This window comes from Lissotriton vulgaris, chromosome 4_1 (assembly GCF_964263255.1).
Source record: "Lissotriton vulgaris chromosome 4_1, aLisVul1.2, whole genome shotgun sequence".
Taxonomy (NCBI): domain Eukaryota; kingdom Metazoa; phylum Chordata; class Amphibia; order Caudata; family Salamandridae; genus Lissotriton; species Lissotriton vulgaris.
In genome coordinates, this window is record NC_141691.1 from 1,769,638,528 (window position 1) to 1,769,663,077 (window position 24,550).

General features: G+C 43.0%; 1 protein-coding gene across 1 annotated transcript in view; it reads left to right on the top strand.

Annotated features, from left to right (window-relative positions):
- The window catches only part of DCAF13 (DDB1 and CUL4 associated factor 13), a 272,700-nt gene that overhangs the window by 65,894 nt on the left and 182,256 nt on the right, over positions 1-24,550 (top strand). The window contains exon 6 of the mRNA XM_086966098.1: positions 8,899-8,976. Within this exon, the coding sequence (XP_086822224.1) occupies positions 8,899-8,976 (78 nt within the window). The remainder of the gene's footprint in view (positions 1-8,898; positions 8,977-24,550) is intronic.

Below are 24,550 nucleotides of genomic sequence, written 5' to 3' on the forward strand. Positions count from 1 at the left end.
TGTGGCGGCAACCCATTCGTGTAGCTCGGCTAAAAAGAAACACCTCATGAGACTGCGACGACTCATAGAACCAGGCTTATTTTTGGTTATAATGGAGCTGCATTCCTTTCTCAGCTTCCACTTTGTTGACTTGTGTGCTAAGGTCATTCGACAGCCTGGTCTTGAGGTCCTTCCGGAACTGGGGCAGTTTGGGAGATTGCCGGAGGTGGATGGGTAGGGTGTTCCAGGCTTTGGTTGCGAGTTAGGCAAAGGTCTTTCCTCCCGTTGTAGTCTTGTTGATACGAGGGACGGTGGCCATAGAGCTGGGCTGATCACAGGATTAACGTCCTCAGTTATGATCCATGTGGCTTCATCAATATTTGTTTTTTCTGTTTATTGATTCTTTAAGCAGAAAAGTCCTATTCCACAGTTGAAAAGGTTCCACAGACACTCCAAAACTAATGCGAGATCTTCTTAATGATAAATCCATAGTTTCTTTAAAACTAGATAATCAGCCCAGACAACATGTCTTGTTTCACTCAAGGACTTCCTCAGGGCTTATTATTCTTCAAGACGTAAGAGACAAATTATATGGTCTTCTCCATAGTTATCCATACAGGAACCTGTAACACTGTGATATCTACTTTACACCAAAGTGTGCCCTCTAGATTACAATGCAACTGTTGTTTAACGTTTTACAAATCACATATCGGCAGTCTCCTCATTACGTTCTAGGCCATATACAGTATAATGGCCCACAGAATAAACTGCTGTGAGTTTCCTCCACAAGTGGCAAAACTTTTGGTGAAAATGCAGATTACACAGTATTGCCTGAAATTTTAATTTTTCTATGCATTTACCAGTTATCATAAACCGTTGCATGGTATCACTACTGTAGAAGCTCAGGGACGCAGTGGGAAAAAATCCTTATAATTTTTGCAGTGGCCCCAGCTTCATACTTTCCTACGACATTGTGATATGAGTATTCTTCTTAAACCGGGGAATCAACAGACGCTCCCTGACACCGTGTGTAACGCCACTTCAAATGCTTCAATAAGCGCGAGCACCGATCAGGGCCACTATTCTCCATGCTGTCTGCTGACTTTCAAGCTAGAGACAATCATTTTGGATAAAAGAGCTCAATGTTGTGCTGAGTCCTGAGGCGAACCCTGTATAATATATATTAGGGTTTGAAACGCATAGACTTTTTTGCAGATTTGTACCATGGTGGCTCAAAATGAAATTAATATAAGTTAAATTTGTGATAATGTATAATGAGCCTAATTGGAACACTGTTTGATTTTGCCCTTGTCTAAGAATAATTAAGCAGGGCATTCTAACGTCAAGTGAAAGGGCGTGTTTGTTTTTGTTGTTTTTTAGGTGATTAATAAGTCGGATTGTCTTACAAAATCACAGAACCAGAACGATCAAGATTTTTTGAATTATGTTTTTATGTTATATGTGGATACATTTTCAAATGTTTTGGTCGTTTTGTCGTAAAGAATGTAATGTATGTTGTAATGTTATTTTGTCTCTGTTGTACAATGTTATGAACAAAAAGTTGCTTCAACCGATGAATATTACAATGTTGATTTTTTTTTTTAATGTTTCAAAAATAGAACACCAAATACCAAAAAATAAAATATATATTTTCATATTATTTGGTTTTATGTTATCATAAAGTAAGAGTGTGAATTGATATCAGTATTGGCATGTGTATTTGTTCTTTGATAAATATATGTAATTAAGACACAGGTACGCAGTACATATTGCTGGTAGAATAGCTTATCGCAGACAAATACAGTGATCCTGAGATCACAAATTTGAATGCCTGAAAGCAGACGGAGTCTTTGATCTGCCTTCCATCCCTCTGGTGTCAATAAATTTAGGATCATAAGTTGGTAATCATAATATCTGTTATTTACAGTGGTTAGAAACGACAGAAGAGTTTAAAATGTTATCTAAAACAACTTATTTTTACTACTATGGTGTTGCTGATAATTTGTTTTTAAAGAAATACACATTATATTACAAAACACCCCAGAGAATCTATGGCCCTGACTACGGTTGGTCCTATTAACTGCCATTTGTGTGGTAAGCCCTGAAGCGATCTCTGCGAAATGATACGGTTCATAGTGTTTAGGGCAAAGCGTTTCTCCACCAGGAAAAATACTTTCCTGATGTGGAAAAATATTTTATTTAAAAAGTTTAATGCCCTAATGATCATTTAAACTAAACATGCATCTTCTGATTTTTTGCTGGCAGATTTGCCACATGATTATGGTCAGAGGTGGAGAGGATCTCGTGCAAGTGTATGACTTGATAAGATTTCAACCACTGCTAATAGGAATGTTTGTCAATTCCATAAATGGGAATCTACGTAAAATTATAGATAACAAGTTGTATGTTTCGTTGAGTTCTGTCTTCTCAAAAATCATTTTTATTCAACCTCTTAGACTATTAGGGATCTTGTTCGCGCTATATAACACTTTATAAATAAATAAATACTCTTCAGTGATTATTGTAAGAACACTTGTGCTGTTATCTTTTTGAAGCCATTGTTATTTTTAGGGCTGACTCAAATGTGTACAGTGAATTGAATCAACATGTACACCCGTGTTTTTGGTGGGAATTCAACTCATACTATTTAATGAATACCTTGGGCCTTGTGTAGGGCTCCATCCATATTTCTAGCAACACATCTGTACTACCTGACGTCTGATTCAAAGGACTGAGCTCTTATAAAGCCCGATATTTTGTCTTCAGTGCATACATAGCTGCTGTGTTAACATGTTTGATGCACCATTTTACGGTTTGTGTTTGACGACTGGGAAACTGCATTAAACTATGGGAAAGCTCAATTGAGGTATTATCAAAATGGGGTGTCATGTGAGGCGTCCAATTGCTGGCTTTGCGATTGCTTGAGCTGCAACGTCCAAGTTTAAGAACGTTGTTTCCTCTCTGCTGCTTCTTTGCTGTTTTCATTGTTTGTTGTCGTTTGTTAAGAAATCAGATCCTCGTAGAAATATTTCAAATCTGGCTTTGCACAGAGGTATACTTATTTTACATTTGTGTGACCAGTTACAATGATTTATTTGTATCAGAAGCATAATGCTGTTGAGGGGCACAGTTAATGAAAACACTAAAAAGTTATATAAGAGATTTATTTTTTCAACATTTGACCAGCACACATGTCAAGGTTTTAGAGATCTGTGCACTAATAATCATTGAACACAAGTCAAAAATACTAAAAGAGTTCAATAGCAGAGTCTTTGGATGTTTTTTTGAAGTTCAATCTTTATTTTTTTCTTCAATCCAGTAGCCAACGCGTTTCGTCCTCCACGGACTTCTTCAGGGCTACAAACAATATATATATATACATATACACACAATTAAAATATGTACAAAAAGTGTAATACAAAACATTAATTTCCACATCACAATTACTAACAACAAGTTAAAAGGAACTACAACCTCAATCTTGTGGCGGTTTATAAAAAATATTTTTGTGCTAAACCCTGTTGAGTTCCAATTTCTTAAATATCATCTATTTACACAGTGTTAACACATATTTACAAATTTACCAAGAGCACGTAAAAAACACATTATTATACCTTCAAACTCTGCTACTTGCTTGATTACATAACCTGAATAATCGAGAAGGTGGTGGGCCTATAAAACTCATAATTCTTGGGACTTGGGGTGGGTAGATATTATATATGATACATGCTGAACAGTTAGGAACACTAGGGGTGTAGAAGGGTTGGATCAAGAATATACATGGGGACAGTTTAAGAGTATGAAACCTATTAAGTTGGCTTACCAGTTGGGGTGAACTCTTCTTAATATTGGTCAAGTAACTGTAATTCCTTCCGGAAAAGACTGCAGTGTATGATTAGATTTGTTCTGGAATAAGGGATTTGAAGCCATATTAATATTTCCCATATTATGTGACTGTTGATTTCATAGGTATTGCCTCAAATTTAAATGCCTACCGTTTATTGTGTGAAAAGACATTCCAATTTCATTAGGTTTTATATGATAAGGGTCAGATAGCCCAGCATGGCAAGAATCTGAAAAAACGAAAAAAGGGAATTACTTAGAGCCTGTATCTATAGCTGAAGCTATATTAGATAAGGTGCCTAGGCTATCCTATAGCATGAAAAACGTGCTCACCAACGTGTTACTGAGCACCTAAAAGTATCTTTATAAAGAAAAAGCACACACCATGTCCTGATCCCACCTTATTTCAAAGTGTATTGGCATTCTGGTGAGTATATATAGAATGCTCAATGACCTGCGTCTGATGGTTTATTCTATTAGCAAAACATATGGTGTATCTTTAAGAAGCTGAAATTATCTCACATTTTTTTTGCCCTGCCCCATTTGTTAGGAGAAATCTATGTTCTTGGTGAACTACTGGTCAAATCAATATGTAGGGAACAGGAGCCGCCATGTTGTAACATTACATCCCCCATAAGTGTATCAGCTTAAGCCCCTAAAGAGCGTGCTGTTTAAGCTCCGATATTTTTATAAAAAACGAAGTTTAGTTACAGAGATCCAAATGATGTCTAGAAGATACCCACAGTGGGACATCTGTCTGATTTTAAAGAAAGCTATACTAGCAGCATTTAACTTACTTGTGGATGTAGATCAGGCCGGCTCCATCGCGTGGCGTCTTCTCTTGTGATGTCTAAATCACAGAGAAAATCGCGCCTTTATATAGTAGTTTAGATTGGTAAATTACTGGCACCTGAAAATAATATGGGCTGTTGATGTTGGAGAGCGCGTGATTCCAGTATAAGCGGGCGCCATCTTATGCGTCCCGAGTATACCAATTCCGAACCTATTCGTTCTAAGAAAAGCCGAGCTAAACGCAGAGTAAAGCCTTAATGTGACACTAAAAAATCATCATATGAGTTATGGTATCGCTCGACTACCTTTACCATCAATGTTTTGCAAAAAAAGGAAGGGAAAAGTTTATCTTATCTATTATCATTAGTCATTACACTTTGGGTAATGTGATCATTTTTTGAACACGCCATATTTGTTGACCAGTGTACTCCTTTATTATATATGAATGCGGCGGCTCATATTTGAGCGCCATGATGGTTTGGGATCAAATTCAGTTAGGAAACAGAGTTTACGGGCGCCATCTTTTAATGTCAGGTCAGCACTCACGTTTGTTAATACTGTCAGCCCAATTTCTTAAGCTCGACTTTGGGCCCCATCTTATGAAGTGTAACCACAAGAGTTTACACAAGAGATGAGAAGGTTAACGGGCGCCATCTTTTAATGTATGTTACTCGCGTTTATTAATGCTATCAGCCCAATTTTTTAAAGCTTGACCTTGACGCCATCTCATAATATCTAAACGCTAGGGTTTGCAAGTAAGATAAAAATACCATATTAGCAGATATGAGTGTGGGCATCATCTCTTAATGTAGTGAGATAGTAATACGAATAGGGGCGCCATCTTGCGATGTGGTGCAATCGTCATGCCACATATTGAATAAAGCATGTTTCAAATCCCATATGATAAGTATACGGCGGTTCATGTTTATGGGAAAAATTAATATAAGAAAAAGGGGATTTGAGAATATTTATTCTACAAATCAAAATGGTGAAGAAGTAGGTACAAGTTATAAATTATTTGTAATAAAGGGTGATTCAAGTGCCAAGATAATACTAATATTAGGATTTAAAATTTTACCAGAATTTAAATTTCTATTTTGCAGAAAATCTGGTAAAATTTTAAATCCTAATATTAGTATTATCTTGGCACTTGAATCACCCTTTATTACAAATAATGTATAACTTGTACCTACTTCTTCATCATTTTGATTTGTAGAATAAATATTCTCAAATCCCCTTTTTCTTATATTAATTTTTCCCATAAACATAAGCCGGCGTATACTTATCATATGGGATTTGAAACATGCTTTATTCAATATGTGGCATGACGATTGCACCACATCGCAAGATGGCGCCCCTATTCGTATTACTATCTCACTACATTAAGAGATGATGCCCACACTCATATCTGCTAATATGGTATTTTTATCTTACTTGCAAACCCTAGCGTTTAGATATTATGAGATGGCGCCAAGGTCAAGCTTTAAGAAATTGGGCTGATAGCATTAATAAACGCGAGTAACATACATTAAAAGATGGCGCCCGTTAACCTTCTCATCTCTCGTGTAAACCCTTGTGGTTACACTTCATAAGATGGCGCCCAAAGTCGAGCTTAAGAAATTGGGCTGACAGTATTAACAAACGTGAGTGCTGACCTGACATTAAAAGATGGCACCCGTAAACTCTGTTTCCTAACTGAATTTGATCCCAAACCATCATGGCGCTCAAATATGAGCCGCCGCATTCATATATAATAAAGGTGTACACTTGTCAACAAAATACGGCATGTTCAAAAAATGATCACATTACCCAAAGTGTAATGACTAATGATAATAGATAAGATAAACTTTTCCCTTCCTTTTTTTGCAAAACATTGATGGTAAAGGTAGTCGAGCGATACCATAACTCATATGATGATTTTTTAGTGTCACATTAACGCTTTACTCTGCGTTTAGCTCGGCTTTTCTTAAAACGAATAGGTTCGGAATTGGTATACTCGGGACGCATAAGATGGCGCCCGCTTATACTGGAATCACGCGCTCTCCAACATCAACAGCCCATATTATTTTCAGGTGCCAGTAATTTACCAATCTAAACTACTATATAAAGGCGCGATTTTCTCTGTGATTTAGACATCACAAGAGAAGACGCTACGCGATGGAGCCGGCCTGATCTACATCCACAAGTAAGTTAAATGCTGCTAGTATAGCTTTCTTTAAAATCAGACAGATGTCCCACTGTGGGTATCTTCTAGACATCATTTGGATCTCTGTAACTAAACTTCGTTTTTTATAAAAAATATTGGAGCTTAAACAGCACGCTCTTTAGGGGCTTAAGCTGATACACTTATGGGGGATGTAATGTTACAACATGGCGGCTCCTGTTCCCTACATATTGATTGGACCAGTAGTTCACCAAGAACATAGATTTCTCCTAACACATGGGGCAGGGCAAAAAAAATGTGAGATAATTTCAGCTTCTTAAAGATACACCTTATGTTTTCCCTTTTTTCGTTTTTTCAGATTCTTGCCATGCTGGGCTATCTGACCCTTATCATATAAAACCTAATGAAATTGGAATGTCTTTTCACACAATAAACGGTAGGCATTTAAATTTGAGGCAATACCTATGAAATCAACAGTCGCATAATATGGTAAATATTAATATGGCTTCAAATCCCTTATTTCTGAACAAATCTAATCATACACTGCTGTCTTTTCCGGATGGAATTACAGTTACTTGACCAATATTAAGAGGAGTTCACCCCAATTGGTAAGCCAACTTAATAGGTTTCATACTCTTAAACTGTCCCCATGTATATTCTTGATCCAACCCTTCTACACCCCCAGTGTTCCTAACTGTTCAGCATGTATCATATATAATATCTACCCACCCCAAGTCCCAAGAATTATGAGGTTTATAGGCCCATCACCTTCTCGATTTTTCAGGTTATGTAATCAAGCAAGTAGCAGAGTTTGAAGGTATAATAATGTGTTTTTTACGTGCTCTTGGTAAATTTGTAAATATGTGTTAACACTGTGTAAATAGATGATATTTAAGAAATTGGAACTCAACAGGGTTTAGCACAAAAATATTTTTTATAAACCGCCACAAGATTGAGGTTGTAGTTCCTTTTAACTTGTTGTTAGTAATTGTGATGTGGAAATTAATGTTTTGTATTACACTTTTTGTACATATTTTAATTGTGTGTATATGTATATATATATATTGTTTGTAGCCCTGAAGAAGTCCGTGGAGGACGAAACGCGTTGGCTACTGGATTGAAGAAAAAAATAAAGATTGAACTTCAAAAAAACATCCGAAGACTCTGCTATTGAACTCTTTTAGTATTTTTGACTTGTGTTCAATGGGTATTAGTGTACAGATCTCTAAAACCTTGACGTGTGTGCTGGATCAAATGTTGAAAAAATTGTTTGTTAGAACAAGTTTCTTGTTATAGGAGATCTATGGAAAAGAATCTCCGATCCGTGGCACCACACAAAAAACTGGGCATTATACAGGATAGGTGCAATTGTGCTTTAAACACCTTTTCCCATCCTTTCCCAATTTACATAAGAGGTATATGTTGACCAGAACGTGGAAAATCATGCCAAAGAGTCATGAAGAGGAAATGTATGTTTTGTTTAAATATTAAATGCCTGCTCATGTGCATACTTGCCAAGTGGCTCAAGTCATGTGTGACTCCATACAATTCTCATACTTTTTAGTTAATAGAACGTTGCATTGTGGGATTGGTAGTTTTGAATTTAACAGTATATCAATGAGCAAACCCCCCAACAAACAAAACACGGCAGGCAAAAAAACTACACACCACTGGTTGAAGACTATAAGCATGTTTGCCCTGTCGTACAGCACTTCAGGCCCTCTGCTGCACATCACCCCAGTGCCTCCATTATGTGCAAAAGTCTTTGTGTCTTAACTGTGTACCACAGAGTGCTAACCTGATGCACAACACCTCATGCTCATCTGAAGAGCATGGCACCTTGTGCTCCTTTGGTGTATCAGCGTTCTCACCTAATGAGCCCTTGTTGTCTTTGCTGCAAGTAACTGTGTACATGGTTCTATGTGGCTTAAGGTCTGTCTGTGACTTTTTGTAGTTCTGTTGCAATGTTCTTTTAGGTCGGCATGTGTACCTCTATGTTGTGCACCTCTATGTGCATTCACCATACAGAAGCAAAACGTAGTCTTTGAAAATGCTTGCTTTTATGCATGTGGTCACCAATTTGCTTAAATGAAAATAACCATGACCTTTCCTATTTTCAGTCATACCTTCTCGGAAGTTGTGCTTCAGACAGAAATATTGTTTTGTATGACATGAGACAATCTACTCCCCTGAAGAAGGTAACACGTCATTGAATTACTGTTAAACGTTTTCTATTCTGTGGAAAATTATGCAAGAGAAAATAAAACCAAAAGTGTTTATTTGTACAACAGCTTTCTTTCAATGTTTTATTTGTGCTGTCCTAGTCTACTTTATATATGTCTTTAGACTTAGATTTCAAAAAAAGAAAATATGGAACTGCTCGCTTCTACAATTTCAAATGGTGTATAAGGATCATCATATCCAATTACACAGCAGGGGAGTACTTACTCCATTATTTACAGGTTTGTATAAACCCCTTTAATTTTGATAGGCCTTAGCGAAGTGGCTGATTTGATCCAGGATTTCTAATCCATTTTATAGCTTCAAAATGTTCCAAATGGATTGGTACTGTCTCCTTTATGTAATTATATATGTATGGCTGATGATTGGTAGCTTGTTTGGCCACCATTGTATACCAAAATACAAATAATTTAAGGTTAACATCAAAGATGTGGCTTGATGGAATAGAAGATGCCTGTTTGGCTGCTGCTGCCCCAGTGTTGCGTCTGTCGTAATCGTTCCTCGTAAAACCAGGAGTGGACAGAATTCATGATCCCCAATAGACTTCAAGCATTACAGATTTGGCCTGGGTATCGACTAATTAGTGGAGAAGACTAGTGACAACGTGCGAGCCTGCGGTGAACTTTGAACACCTGCCAACCATCACCAATCATAAACCTCCACGCTCTGCAAAACTCCAGCTGCTACGAGCAGGAGGTAAAGCAAGGCCCAGCGATCCGATGATCCTCTATATCCTTCAAGTGGATTAAAGTTTCTGAGGAGTTGGGTAATGAAATGGTTACTCATCTATAGGAGTAGTTTCGCAGCTAGAAGATATTTCTGGTTTCAGAGGCTGTGCATTATTTTGTCCTAGTGATTGGGCCCAAAACTCTTCTCATGTATATTAGTCCCTCTTCCCTTCCCTCTTTCTTTTTTTTGTTGGCCTTCAATTGTCCTCACCATTTGGTGCTTAGTCCAACCTCTCTTGACATCACACGCCCCTCACCTTAAGCTTCCACGAGTGGTAGCCATCTTCAGATTCTCTTTTCCCCAGCAACAGTCTGTTTATTGATTTCTTGTTGGCTTCCTCTTGTCTGTATATTCTTTAATTCTATTAACTTCTGCACGTCTCATTTTCTGGAAGGCGGGTGCATGGCGTGTAAATCCAGAAAATGCGACACGCTGCAAAATTACAAGTAAGTAACCATTTTGTTTTGCAACATGAATTTTTCTGGATTCACATGCTGTGTATTGATTTGTAGCGGTTCTTTTTACTGTGGAGGCTGGCCTGGAGATGAGGTTAAACTTGTAAACAAATGTTTCAGTACTTTCTGCCCCCCTTGTGCCTTCCTGTAAACCTGAACGTCGATGCAGTAGTACTTTGTGAACATGTGTACTGACTACCGTACATTTGTTGTTGAACAGAACATTTTTCTGGAAGCCTATTATAGCTCCTTTCTTTTGTGTCAGATGTGCTAATGGTTTAGTCTGTAGCTGTATACCAGCTGTCTTGTGGTACATCTGGATTGCTTGGGTATCCACCTTGCGATGTTGTGCTTAGTGACTGGTTTCCCTTTGTTATTGTCTGAGAATGATGTAATGTAATGTTGATACTTGTAATGTAATGTTGATACTTGTAAATCGCACTGTTACCCCATCTCGGGGTGTCCTGGCGCTGAAGACCGCTGGGGAACCCGTCCTGGCTTTCCCTGTGAGATGGTCCCTTCTGGGTATCTCCGGGGTGAAACCAGGCATCCCCGGCGTCTGTGGGGGGCCGTTGTAGAGATGAGGCAAGCTTAATGCCCAGAGTTGCCGAGTGTGATCCCTGGTTAGAGTAGGCACTGAGGCGAGAATTATCGAGTCAGTTGACCCTGGTCCACAACCCTGCCGCGTCGGGAATTGAACCCTGGTCCCGGGCCGTTCTCTGCTTCCGGGTCTGCCGCCTCTAACCAGTGAGCCACACCACTCTACATGATACGAATAGTTGTTTGCCTTTCCTGACAGGCTTTGTTTTCTCCATATAATACATTATGACCCGTCGGGCGTCCAGTGTATGTAGTGCTCTGTAGTGCTTTGGCTCTTGGAAAAAAACCTCAGTATTTGGATTGTCTGGTTTATGTGAAAATTGAAAGCGACCTTTGGTAGGAAGCATGGCTTGGTCCTCATGAACACTCTGTCCTTGTGTTTATACATGTATGGTACATGGATGGAGAGTGCTTGCAACTTGCTTACTGTACGGAGTCTGCATTACATTTCGGTTCCATGTAGGTGTTGGTGCACACCTTGGTGTGGCTATTCTTTTGGCCCCTTCCAGAAATCTTTTGATCACTGGTGTAGTTAAGACTCCACCTCCTATGTATCTCCTTTTGTAGGCCACTATTGCCACCAGATGCACCTTTAGTGATGCATTGGTTAGCTTGCTGTCTAGCAGGTGTGTGAGTTATCTGGTAACTGTAGTGTCTCGTGTCCTGTTCTGAAAGAGGCCACCTCTCTGGCACCACCTTGTGTATCTCTCCCACTTGGCTGTGTGGCATGTCCTTATTTTCTGTAAGTTCTAGGTGTGTGAACTCTGTGTACTCAGAGCCATGCTGCTAAACTCACCATGCTTGGTTCTGGGTGGAGAATCTTCCCCCCTCTTTGCCAGGTAATGTTGGTCGTCTCTGCCCATTATGTGCCATGTCTATTAACTCTGAGAACTAGGTTTGTCTCACCCACTGTGGAGTGGAGTATTAAAGTATTTGTTGATTATTATTGGTAACAGAGGGAATAGGGGAAAAGCGTAAGCAAATCTCTCTGACCAGTCTATCGACACAAAGGATTGGCATTTTGTGTTTTCTGGTTTTGCAGATAGGTTTATTTCTGGTGTCCCCCACCTTCTTAACACCTTTTTGATTACTGCCTTACTCAGCTCCCACTCGCATGAGGTGGATGCCTGGATTCTCTGCTTGTCCACCTCTAATTGTCTATTCCTGTTAGCTGTATCGCTGTTATGTTTTTCTGTCTTTGGTAGGCCCATCTCTAAATCTCTTGATCTAGTCTCAATAGGGCTAAGGATTTTGCCCCACCTTTTTTGTTGAGTAGAACCTTCTTTTTGTTTTGTCCATTTGAATTTGTATAGATTTTCCCCACAGCTGCTTCTGAAAAGCTTTTTAGGCTAGTGTAGGGGTCTGGCTTAGTATATGGTGCACACTTATTTCAGTGAAGCACCTTGCACTGATTCAGACAACCTTTATGGTGATTTTAGGGGTCTTAGACAATCATAGTAAGATCTCCAAGTGGTAGCTGGGAGAGCAGCCTTCAGGCCTAGTCCAGAAGGAGTGTTAAGCAACTTGTTTTACCAGATCCAATCGTATAGTGTGGATTGAAGGAAAAATATCCACACAGTGTATCCATAAAAATATGTCTATTTATTATACAGCACTCACATTGGTATATCTCCTACCCAGAGATATCTACACAAACGCATACAATACTTCAATTGCAAATAGGTAAGTAAGCACAATACACAGTGGTCTCTGGGGGGAGACCAAACCATATACTAAGAAAGTGGAATGCTAACTGTGACCAAAGTTGGGACTTGGACCAGGAGACTCAGAAGTGCTGGGGGCAAAAGGAACCACCTGAGGTAAATACCCAGGAACCGCAAAGACTGTGTGAAGAGGGGAAACACAGTATTTAATTGAAGTTAACGAGAAAGTCGCGGTTGCAGTTTTGCAGAAGGACTTTTCCCAGTAGCAGTAGGCCCTGAAAAACCCTCTGGAAGACCGTGGATAAACCAGGATGCTTACACCAGGGAAACCGGGTGTATAGGTGCGAAGTGACGTGGGAAACCGCTCTGGGCCACAATGGAGGACTTGAGAAATATGCCACTGGCGAAGGCTGTGCAGGAGTCCGGTGGAATCCAAGGGTGGATTCTTGAAGAGAAGAACCTGCAAGCAGAGGGGACCGAGTCTATGCCACTCGGAGGTGAACAGGAGGCACGGAAGAGCAATGACCACTGATGATGGAAGATGCAGGAGTGATGATTGTGACCTTATTGGGAACGCTGTGGAAGACCAGGAGCCGTTCACAAGCTATCTCATGTCAGAAGTCGAGAATCAGGGGGCTGTGACCAGCTGGAGCACCAACAAGCCTTGACAGCAGCAACAGACGTGGAAATCGATGAAGGAGTAATGTTGGGACCAGCAAGATCCAAGAGACTCACCAAGTGCAGGAGAGTCGACGCAGACCCTGAGCAAGCAGGGGAGCCCACTGAAGCAAGAGTAGACCCTCAAGAGGACCCACAGGTCCAAGGCACAGGAGTCGCAATAGGACCTCGAGCAGCTCACCAAAGATGAAGGCCCACGGAGTAGAGGATGCAGTGAGGGCTAAGATCTGGAGACTGGAGCGTCTTGTAGCAGGACGATCTCTGGAGTGCACAGCCCACAAACATTGGCAACGGCAAGTCGAAGCTGTGCACAAGGGTTTGGTCCCAGTGATTCCGACGACAGATAATGACTCGAAATTGCTGAGAAGACGAATCAGGCCTCGAGGGAGTTGCAGAACCACCACTTGTGTTCCTGGGCCTTTTGAAGTATGTGGGACGTCGGGAGCAGCAGATGGTTAGGTTTGTTGCGGTGCCTGCAGATGCAGGGGTGTGACGCCTTCACTCAAAGGGAGATTACTTTGGGTGTCCTTGATGCCCATAGGTCTGTTGAAGATCCTGGATGAAGCACAGACACAGACGACGAAGAAGACTTGCAGAACAGCAAGACCAGGAGCAGCAGAAATCTTCTGTGATGAAGTCTTGGTTCCAGGCAAAGTCTTAAGTGTACAGATGGTCAAAGAGTGACGTAGTTTCAAGCTTGAGTCTTGTCCCACCACGAATCCGAGGACTGGTAAGCCCTTTTATACCCTATAAAAGGGGTTTGGACGACTCAGGGGTCCCTCCCAGAGGAAGCGCTGGACAGAGGGGAGGATACTCCTGTGTCCTCTGTCCAGTTTCGCGCCAGTGCAGGAGCTGAGGGCTCCCTGAATTGATTCTAACTAGAGTATGCAAGGAGGGCACCAAATGTGCCCTTCAAAGCAGTCTGGTAGCGCTGGCAAGCGCCCCATCACAGCCCAATACGCAAAATCCTGTCTGGGAGGTGGTCACAAGTTTGCTGGCATACTCTGGAAGGCTGTTACCGGGGGTACTGGGGGCTTCCCAGAGGATCCCTCCCCCAGTGCAAGTAGTCATACCTCAAATACTGGTACGGTGTTGAGGTATGATTCCAACATTTATGATATCAATCAAACCCAGGTTCGGCACAGTCACTATATAGTTAGCCATCGCCTAATAATGCATGCCCGCTATACATATCAAAATGTCTGACAGCATTTACAAAGTCTGGAGAATCGACTCTGGGGTTTGTAGGGGGTGCTCTGCTCATGCAGGGCACCCTCACACAACCTAGCAACCTGCCTTCAGATTGAAAGGCCTGCCTTCGGGATGACTCGTAGGTTTTAAGTGTAGTGACCTCAGATAAAAGCAAACCCTATATCTGTTGTAAGTGGTTCTCGCACCAGCTTACACAGCGTGCAATGACAGGCCTGTAGTCACAGTTTCAGTGGTCTCTCACGGGTGGCATAATACATGCTGCAGCCCATGGGAGACCCCTGGTGGACCTATGCTCTGGGTACCTTCATACCATACACTAGGAACTTACAATGGTACACCAGTAGCAAATTGTGGAGGTACCACAGTACTTACCATGTAAATGTAGGGAGGAAGCACAGTTGCTGGGGTCCTGATTAGCAGGATCCCAGCCAGACTAGTAAAGAAAAAACATACTGACACCAGCAAAAAGTGGGGGTAACCCTGAAAGCAGATCCTACTTTCCTTCAGCGAGGAACACCATTTAACACCAGTAGTTTTATGTGTTGTACTATGTCTTATGGTCTCCAGGTCTCTATGATCTTGAGCTTGCACATATGAACTCCTGAAACCATATGTGAGGCGTCTGTAGTGGTAGTACTGTTGGAGTTGATGATATGAAGAGTCTTCCTGTTATATTCATCTTGTTCCACCACACTATTTCTTCCTACACTCTTTGCGTGACAGCCACTAGATGTTCCCAACTCTCTGTAGCTTGTTACCACTGGTTCTGGACTCATTCCTATATTGGTTTCAAGTGTAGCCTTGCATGTGGTATTAGCAGAATGCAGGAAGCCATCATTCCCAGCATCTTCCCTACAGAGACTGACGCTTCGAGTATTAGCAAGCTTCTTGTGTTATTACCATTATCTCCATTTTGCAAGGGCACGCCTGGTTGATCACTTTACAGGGCACTCTCTGTATTGCCTCTTTCTGTAACAGTTCCCTCACCTCTCGTCGTAGTCTGGCCTTTTCTTCTCTTGTATGGGTGTTTCCGTTGATTCTCATCCTGGTTGGCGTGTGACCAATTCAGTGCAATTAGCCGTGTTGGACGATGTTGAGTATCCACTTGTCTAGAGTGATCTCCCTCTAGTCCTGGAAGAAGACTCCTGTCCCCCGCAGCACAGGTGGTGTTTGTGGTTAGGAGTTTAGGCTTTCTAAGTCACATGCTAGAGGATGTAGCCTCCCCTCTCAGTGGCTCTCCTTTGCCTATTGCTTGCCTACAAAAGGGCAGTCTCTGTGGCACTTGGTATTGCCGCTGTTGTGTCTCCACCTTGCTTGTACTTTTGAGGCTCTGGTGTGTAGACTCACTTTGAAAGTCCCCTCTTCCCACCGCTCTGCTCATGGGTGTACTTACTCATCTCTGTTGCCCTCTAAACTGCAGGGCTTCCATTGATTTTGCCAAATCATTATCTTTCTTCAGCTCTTACAGTGTATGGTCCACTGTGCTACCAAAAAGGTGTTCCTCGTTGAAAGAGGTGTTAATAATATTGGCTTGAACTTCAATTTTGAAGCCTGAAAACCCACTGTCCGGCATGCTTTCTTAGGGTTGTCCCTGCCAACATTTGTCTGCTTGCTGTGTCTGCTGTGTCTAATGCCGATTTTAAACGGGTGTTGGCAATATTCTTCTCTTCCTCTGTGGGTCGCTGATCCCCTTTCCAACTTCCTCCCCACCATATCCATACTCTTGCTCTCCTTATCTGAAGGTAGTTCACATGTAGTTGGAGGTAGGTGGCCTGCTTGCCCATTTCCTTGCTGTGGCTGCGATGATGGAATCCGCTGGTAAATTACCTCTGATGTATGCAGGGTCCTTCGAGGAGTGCTTGTACTTCTTTTCGGCCCTGGGCATCACCGACTTGCAGGTTCCTTGAAGGCTTTTCTCCCCTCGTCCGGGAGCATGGGCAAATATTGACTTTTAATCTGTGAGGGTAGCAGTGTCTGTAGTAAAAGGCATGTTTTAGACTTCTCCTCAATCAATTGGACACCATACTTGTCTGCTGGCCTTTTGATTAGTTGGTTGTACATGCCAATATCGTCTGGAGGCAAATGCCTCGACAAGTATATGTCTATTCCAGCCTCAGGTGAATCAGCGTTGGGGTCCTGCCATTGTGCCTCAAGGCATTCCAACCCTTTAGGATCCTGAAATAGACCCTGGGACTCTGGATCCTCTTTCTCATAGAAGATCTCCGGAACCTTTTCTTCCTGTGACTCTGTGGTTGATTGGAGGATCTAGTTCCCCCGAGTCTTTGTCCTCTTGTGTGTGTGCTCCTTCGAAGCTTTAGACGGAATTCGGAACTCTCAGAGAGATATGTCGAAATGCTTCTTTTTCTGGGGGATCGCTGCCATTTCGGCCTTGGGACGCCTTTTCTTCCGCTCAATCGCATGCTCTTCAGTGGTGAGTGTTTACGTTCATTTATTTTTTTGACGTTGAGGGCTCCGTGTCCATGTTTCATGTGCACCTTTCGGAACTTTTTCTCAACTTCACTTGTCCTTCAACACCGGCTTCTTTTCAGCAGCACTTCCACCTGGGGTACCCTTTTTGTGGACCAAAGGGGCTCTTTCGACATCGGCTTGCCTTCAGTTATCGAGACCTTCGGTGCCAAGGTAGATTTTTAGGCTCTAGATTCTAGTGTTCAAGACTCGCCCACATTCTACTTCAATGTTACCTGACGCCGCTTCTTTTTGTGTCCATGACTTCCTTTTTGAGAAAAGAGCCCTCTCCCTCAGTTCCTTTGGTGATGTTGCCCTCCTCCTTGCTCGACAGACCCGGGTCTCTCAGCGACAGTTTCTTCTGCCCCTGCATGTCAGTGTGCTTGCCTTTGTTTCGGCCTTGCCCTTAAGGTTTGGCACCGAACTACATGATTAAAGTTCCTGACCTAACCAGTAGATGGCGGAATAATGCATAGCATATGAATCCAGAAAAGATTCATGCTATAAAACTGGTGTTAGCAGCTGTAGACCAAGAATACACACCATGCAACAAGCTCTGCAGCCCAGTCCCAGACTCAGCCCACTTTAACATCAATCTACCACCAAGCCGATGCCCCCAACAAAAAGGTGCACTGAGTTGATTTTTGGGCTAGCATGTACTCTCTCCAGCAAATCATCATTATAGTTTGTTCAACATCCGTCGTTGCAAAATGGTGGCCATGGTGCGTAAAAGACCACCACAATACTGCTGTATTTTTCACCTACTGAGTGTCTGAATCTTATATCCAGCTGTCGCTGTTACCAATTTGACCCCTCCAACAATCTGGAGCGCACATCTGATTTTAAGCTGTGTTGAACTTTGGGCAAGTGTGCAGGCTAAGCCTATTCACCATTATAACGCTTGTTGTCGCAAAATGGTGGCCATAGTACAATCTATAAAAAAAGGAAAAAAAGTCTACCACAACAATACTGCTTCATCTATGCATTGCTACATCATCACAATGCTCTTTGTTGCAATACTGCCTTATCATCACCACAATAATGCTCTAGCTTGCTCCCACCAAGTCACTAAATAGTTGACTAAGTGTCAAGGTCACAGACTTCCTTGCTAGCTTATATCCAGAGGACAATTACACTGATGGAAGCTCTCCAAAGTTTTGCAAATATTGGGGATGCTGTAATAAACTTACTTTTCCACTCAGTCTCCAGGCTCATCTGAATCTCGAGAGTGATCACATCCACAACTAAGAGAGCTCTACTTCCTGATTAGACCAGTTCAGTAAAATGAGGCTTTAGGTGTTAACAAGTGCTAATAACCTATCACAAGCAGAGTTACAACCTGCAATCGCATAAACAGTCACCAGGCCTTTCACGTCAATAGGATGACCGAAATCTAGCCTTAAACGAACAGAAGCTGAACGACCAACTGTAATTCACGATAAAAAACAAAACCGGTTATCTGATTGAGACATCTAGCTGCAGATTCCTTACCTTGGATTTCCCGAGGCGTTACACTGGATTTGGAAGGGTTTTCTTCAAACAATAACCCTGCGCACTGGTAGGTGGCATCGAACCGGCTCTGTTTGACGTCAACATCAACCGCGCCGGAAGTGACATTCACGCCACCTCGGCGTGCTGACGTCCATTCTTTTCTTTCTGGGACAGTCCAGTGCTGGTCCGTGAAGAGGGCTACTCTCGGTCACTTTTTGACAGGATTTTTTCGACTTTTTGTCGACCTCCTTTTTAGTGTGTAGAAATCATCTTGAGGAAGCCTCAGGTTTCAAGCTGTGCGTTGCCTGTCACCGTGCCCTTTCAGTGTCAGACCGGCGTTTGTTTTGTTTTTGGTGTCTGGACCGTGACCATGACTCCAGTCATGTCCGAGTGCCAGACCAGGGTTCCAAAGGCTTTGAGGCAGCAGTCTCTAAAGCTCCTTGCTGCCCGGCAGTCGATAATGTGTCTCCTCGAAAGTCACAGTCTTAATCAAGAGGAAGGTCCGGGCACCGCACCAGGAGTCCAAAGTCCTCTTTGTCCCACTCAAAGTCAGAACATTCAGGTAAGAGGCACAAAAACACAAGAAGTCAAAGCATGTTTTGACTTCTCCTCATCCATCGGCCGAAGTGACGGAGGAGCCTCGTCGTTGAAGGGCCTCGTTCCCCAGAACCTGCGTCTGAGTGGGCTTCGCACCTCCTCACTTTTCCAAAAGCTGGAGTGTCCCTTGCTCAAATTAAAGAATTTTATGCGGCCATGTGCCTCATTTTTCAGCCGCCAGACCTCTCCGTTATGCCTTTGGGCCCCGTAGGGTGGGGGGGGGGGGGTATCCGGTTCCATGCCGTCAACTTCGGCCCGGCTCCAATGTCCTCTCCTAGATTCTGACATAGATGCAGACCAGCGCCGTTTGTGCCATTGCGATTCAGAAAAGGGGGTGCCATTGCAACCTTTCACGATACCGCCGGCGTCCGCCCCATTCTGAAACCAGATTACCCAGAGCCAGTATTGCATTGACCAACGTGGATTCCTTCACCGCGTCCTAGGTCGATTCCTGAGCCTTATTCTGAAGGGCTAGGAGTGGGAGAAGATTGAGGGGCCGCTGGAAGACCAGCCTTACATGGAAATGGACTGGTATGAGGAATTGGCTGAGGCCAGTAGACTGGACATTTTTCCATATACTGGCATGCTTTCTCCACCTACCGTGGAGGGAGCGTCTTATGCTATTGTGGTGTAAAGGGCAAATGAGATCCTTGACCTTCAGATTCCCTCAGTGGCGGTCAAAACAAAAATCTTGACCGCTGGGAGTTTCCTCCTCAGAACCCTTGCTCCCATTTAATGATTCCCTCACAGACGTCCTACCAGGAGCATGGTCCAAACCCAGCACTGGGCTTCCTGTGAACAGGATCGTTTCCCGCCGCCACCACCCTACCCCGGGCAACCCAAAGTTCTGTTAATACACAAAACAGCCTGTAGAACTTGGTATTCCAAGCCCCTACGCCCCATGGCGCTTTCACTTCTGCTCCCCTTACTGGAAATCCAAAAGGCTGAACAGTGGGGCAAGAACATCATCTCTTCTGCCAACCGTGCATTTCGGTCGGTGAACACTGCTTGCTTATTGGGCCATTATTCTGACACACTGTGGAAAACGGTTGTGCAAGTGCTGCCAAAGGCTCCGGAGTAGGCCCGTATCATCCTTTCCCAAACAGTGTCAGATTGGAGAGATGCAGCAAAGTTCACCATTAGGTGTGATTTAAACACAACTGACTCGCTGGGCAGACAGATTTAATCGAAGTGGCTATTAGATGCCATGCCTGGTTGAGAACTTCTGGATTTTCAGGGGTGTCCGGGCCTCACTCATGGACATGCCCTTTGATGGCACCCGTCTCTTCAGAGACCAGGCAGTCACAGGGCTGGAGTGCTTTAAGAACTCACGGGCTACGGCCAAGACTTGGGCCTCTCAGTGGCCACACATCTCCAGTCTGCCTTTTGCCCCTTTAATGGGAATGGAAGGGGCGAACAGCCGCTCCAGCCACCGAGCAGCTTGCAAGCCACAAGTAACACAATGATTGTGTAGCCAGTTCTTTACGACCTTTGCGGGTTGGGCGGCCAAAGGGTTTGAGGCAGACCCCTCTCACGTCCCCAACCAGATCTCACAGTAGTGACAGATGCGTCACTTCTGAGATGGGGCGGCCATCTGGGGAAAGGTGGAGATCAGAGGGCTCTGGTGGAATCCAGACTCCACGTCAACAAGCTGGCGCTCCGAGTGATCAGATTGGCATTGAAAGCCTTTCTACCCTCCATCAAAGAAAGGCTATTTCAAGTGTCCACAGGTAATACTACTGCCATGTGGTCTGCAACAAACAGGGCGGAGTGAGTCGTGAACTCTCTGTCAAGAGGCCCTGCATCTCTGGACATGGCTACAGCAAGGCTTAACACCTGGCAGGTTCCCTGAAATCCAGGGCAGACTAACTCAGCTGTTGATGGTTAGCGAATCACGAATGGTGTCTCCATCCGGAGCTGGCATGGTGGCACAAAGTCTCTTTCAGCAGTGGAGAGAACCTTGGTTAGATCTCTACGCTTCTGCAGAGAAGGCGTTTTTGCACGCTGGAGTTTCCATGGTGTCTCGCTCAGAGATGCTTTTCTTCTTGAGTGGAGCTCAGGCCTCTTGTGCTCCTTTCCGCCCAAAAAGAGCATTGTCGTTCTACCTTGACCGCACAAAAGAGTTCCAGGTGGATGGCCAATTCTTTGTGGGGTATGTTGGTGTGAAGAAAGGTTGGGCGGTGCAGAAGAAGACCATCCCAAGATGGGTTGTTCTCTGCACCAAGATATGCTACACTTTGGTGTAAAAACAGGCTACTGCACGCTTAAAAGCTCATTCCACCAGAGCTAAAGCTGGTACCTCAGCATTAACACGTGGAGTCCCAGTCCTTGACATCTGCCAGGCTGCAATGTGGCCATTCCTGCTCACGTTCACCAAACACTACTGCTTGGACAGTCTGGTGTGCAGGGACAGGCATTTCGCCCGCTCGGTTCTTTAGGACTTCTTAGTTTAGAATTAGTCCGCAGTCCTCCACCAGGGATCGTATTGCTTGGGTATGTATTCCAAGGTAAGTAATCTGCTGTTAAATAACTCTATTAGGTGGACAAGTTACTTACCTTTGGTAACTCCTTACCTGGTAGAGACATGATCTAGCTACAGATTAGTTGACCAACCCACCCACCCATCTCCCTGCACCACAGACAAGTTTCTAGGGTTAAGGTTGTTACCTTTGAGGGCCCTAGTTTTTAACCCCTTCCATGCTCATGACGGAACGGTTCCGTCATGAGCGTCGGTTGCCGATAGGCTCATTAGAACCTTCAGCACAGCGCGAAAATTCGCGCCGCGCTGAAGGGGTTAAACAATGGTGTCAGTACTTTTCATGGCTCTGCCTTTCTGGCGTGGAAAGTCTTGAACTGTAACTGACTTCAGTGTGTCAAGGTGGCACCTATGTAGGTGACACGGACCTTATTTCCGACCCGGATACTGCCACCGGTGCCACCTACCAGTGCGTAGGGGTATTGCTCAAAGAACAATCTTCTGGATCCAGTCTGACGCCTGGGAAATTCAAAGGTAAAGAATCTTCGGCTAGATTAGGTCTTTACCAGATATGGCTAATGTGAAATTGTGAAGCTGTACAATTAAAGATGCACCTATGCACATGATTGTCAACACAGAAAGCCAAATAACCTTCTAGTCCTCACTTACAATCAACACACTTACCTTAAACTAACTGCCTAACAACAATTTAACAATAAGCTCACAATGTAAATACTTGTAACTCACTAATTTACTCCTAAAAATATATACTGTGCTCGTGTAACAAACCATTTTTATCTGTTGAACATTCATACATCTGGCAATAAAATCACATTTCTAAATCAATACCACATAAACCAGGTCCACATTAACTAACCAATTCTAGCTCCACTAATGAGTGTACCAAACCAAATTCAGCTTTGCACACAGCTTAGCAGCGAAAGCACACTAGATATAATGACACAAACTTAGCCAAATGTTTACATTCTTATACTCTTACCAACAGGACTTAATGTTACTTCTCTCGAGCGCCAGTCTTTACAAGGCCTTACTATCTGCGGTCATATTTGGTTTGGCGGTTTTAAAATCTTAAATATTGCTCAGATTGCACTGATTTTCACATTCTCAGATGAGTATACTGGAATCACTTGCTACATGAATTACTAGTTTACTTGTTCACTTGCATTATGCGACCTGGATGCCTCTGGGGTTAGAAGATGTGTTCAATCTTTCTCCCCAGCCCCAGGCACATCCTTTTCATAATAGGAAAGGGGGTGTTCCATTTCTTCCCAATCTGTTCTACTTTCTACCAGTCCTCTTAGCATCTCACTTGGTACCTCCTGACATATCTTAACACAAATAATGTACTAAGGGAGTGTTTACCAACAACTGATAAATTATTCCCTGCCAAATAAACGTATACAGAGGAAATGCATTGGTCTAGGGTGACCTATCACACTGGATAGGTCACAAACAGGAGTCTCTTGATCCTAAAAAAAGGTTGTTTTTAGGACGAGAACCCTTGCCCACCCTTAGATAGCATGTCTCATTATAGGGTTACTACTCACACCCCTTCCCAGAGGTCAAGGATGTGGGCTACTACTCCCAATCAAGGAGGAGCAGTTAAGGGTGTTTTGTTTTCAGCTAAACCTTATGGGAGCTGCAAGGTGTGGGTGGTAGTGGCTGTAATGTGATGCAGAGTAATATATAAGCTTTTATGGTCCCGATGAATTTCACACACACCTCTTAGCAGGGTTGTAGATTGGCAGAAGCATGTTGAACCTACTATCACAATTGTGTTGAAGTGTATTACCCTCACTATTGTTTTATCGTAGTCCTTCCTTAGGGTAACTCAGTACATTTTGTTTAACACTCTGCCACTTTCATCCACCCTTGCAGCTCACATAGGTTTTAGCTGAAAACAGAATACCTCCTCCCTGAGTGGGAGTTGTAGCCCACACCCCTGACCTTTGGGAAGGGCAGGGTTGAGGAATCTTATGATAAAGCAAGCCTCCTAAGTGTGAAGGTTCTCGTCCTTAAAATAAAATGAAAAATTTGGATCAGTAGACCTACCTTGATGCAGTCACAGCGTGTTGGCCAGAATGCACAAGCTATTCTTTTTCTCTTAAACACACTGAATCATAGAATTTCACCCACATCGTGAGATACAGTTGCATAAAAGTACACTTATATGTGCTGCACACACACATTACAATTCACTTATAGAAAGTCATGTAAAGAATCTCAATACACAAAATATCAAATCAACAGCATATCATACACACACCAAACCAACACATGTATTACTTGAGGGGGACACACCCACCAACTCGCCGATAAGCACCATTACATTATCACACGCCACCACATTATCACACACTATCACTTGCATGTAGTGTCACTCATATACACACACACACACACACACCCTCCCCCTCCAAAGCATCCCACATGTATTACCGAACACACGTAAGCACACTCACACACTGAGTGGAGCTTGCACTGCTGCTGCTCATACTCTCCCTGCATTGTTTGTGTGAGGAAGCATGCGCTGTGTAGCACCTGTTCTGCTCGTGTCAAGGACTGTTACAAAGCTGCAACTCTTGCAATGCTTGTTAGAGGGCTTGCCTTGAAATTCCTGGGATGTACCAGTGTACAATTGTCAATGTTTCCGCTACTTTGTTTTTCATTCAAGGACGCTGCTGAATATTCGTGAAGCTTGAGTTGTTCATTCTCTTTGCAACTAGTGCATCTCGTTGCTTGGTTGGATATGTAGGATGGGCTTTAGAAAGCATAAAATTGTTAGGCACTTTAATACCCCAGGAGTTACCCACCACCCCTGTTCGTGTTGGCTTAATAATCTGGTTGTCATGAAGATCGACTGTTTTGAGCCTTTCCTGATAAGTTTTGTGTTATTATTTTCTTAAACATCTTTTACAATTGATTAACACTCTAGAAAAGCAGTGATCCTAAGTATTGCGTTGTTGTAAATAAGATGACGATTGCTAAGCTGATTGTCTATTGATTATCACCATGCTTACAGTCGATCACTCCACTCTCTTCTCTAGTCTTGCCAGACTGGCATCTTTCTACAAGTTATTACTTTTGCTTGAAAGAGAGTGTGGGGATAGTGAGTAGGTTGCATCTACAAGCAACATTGAAT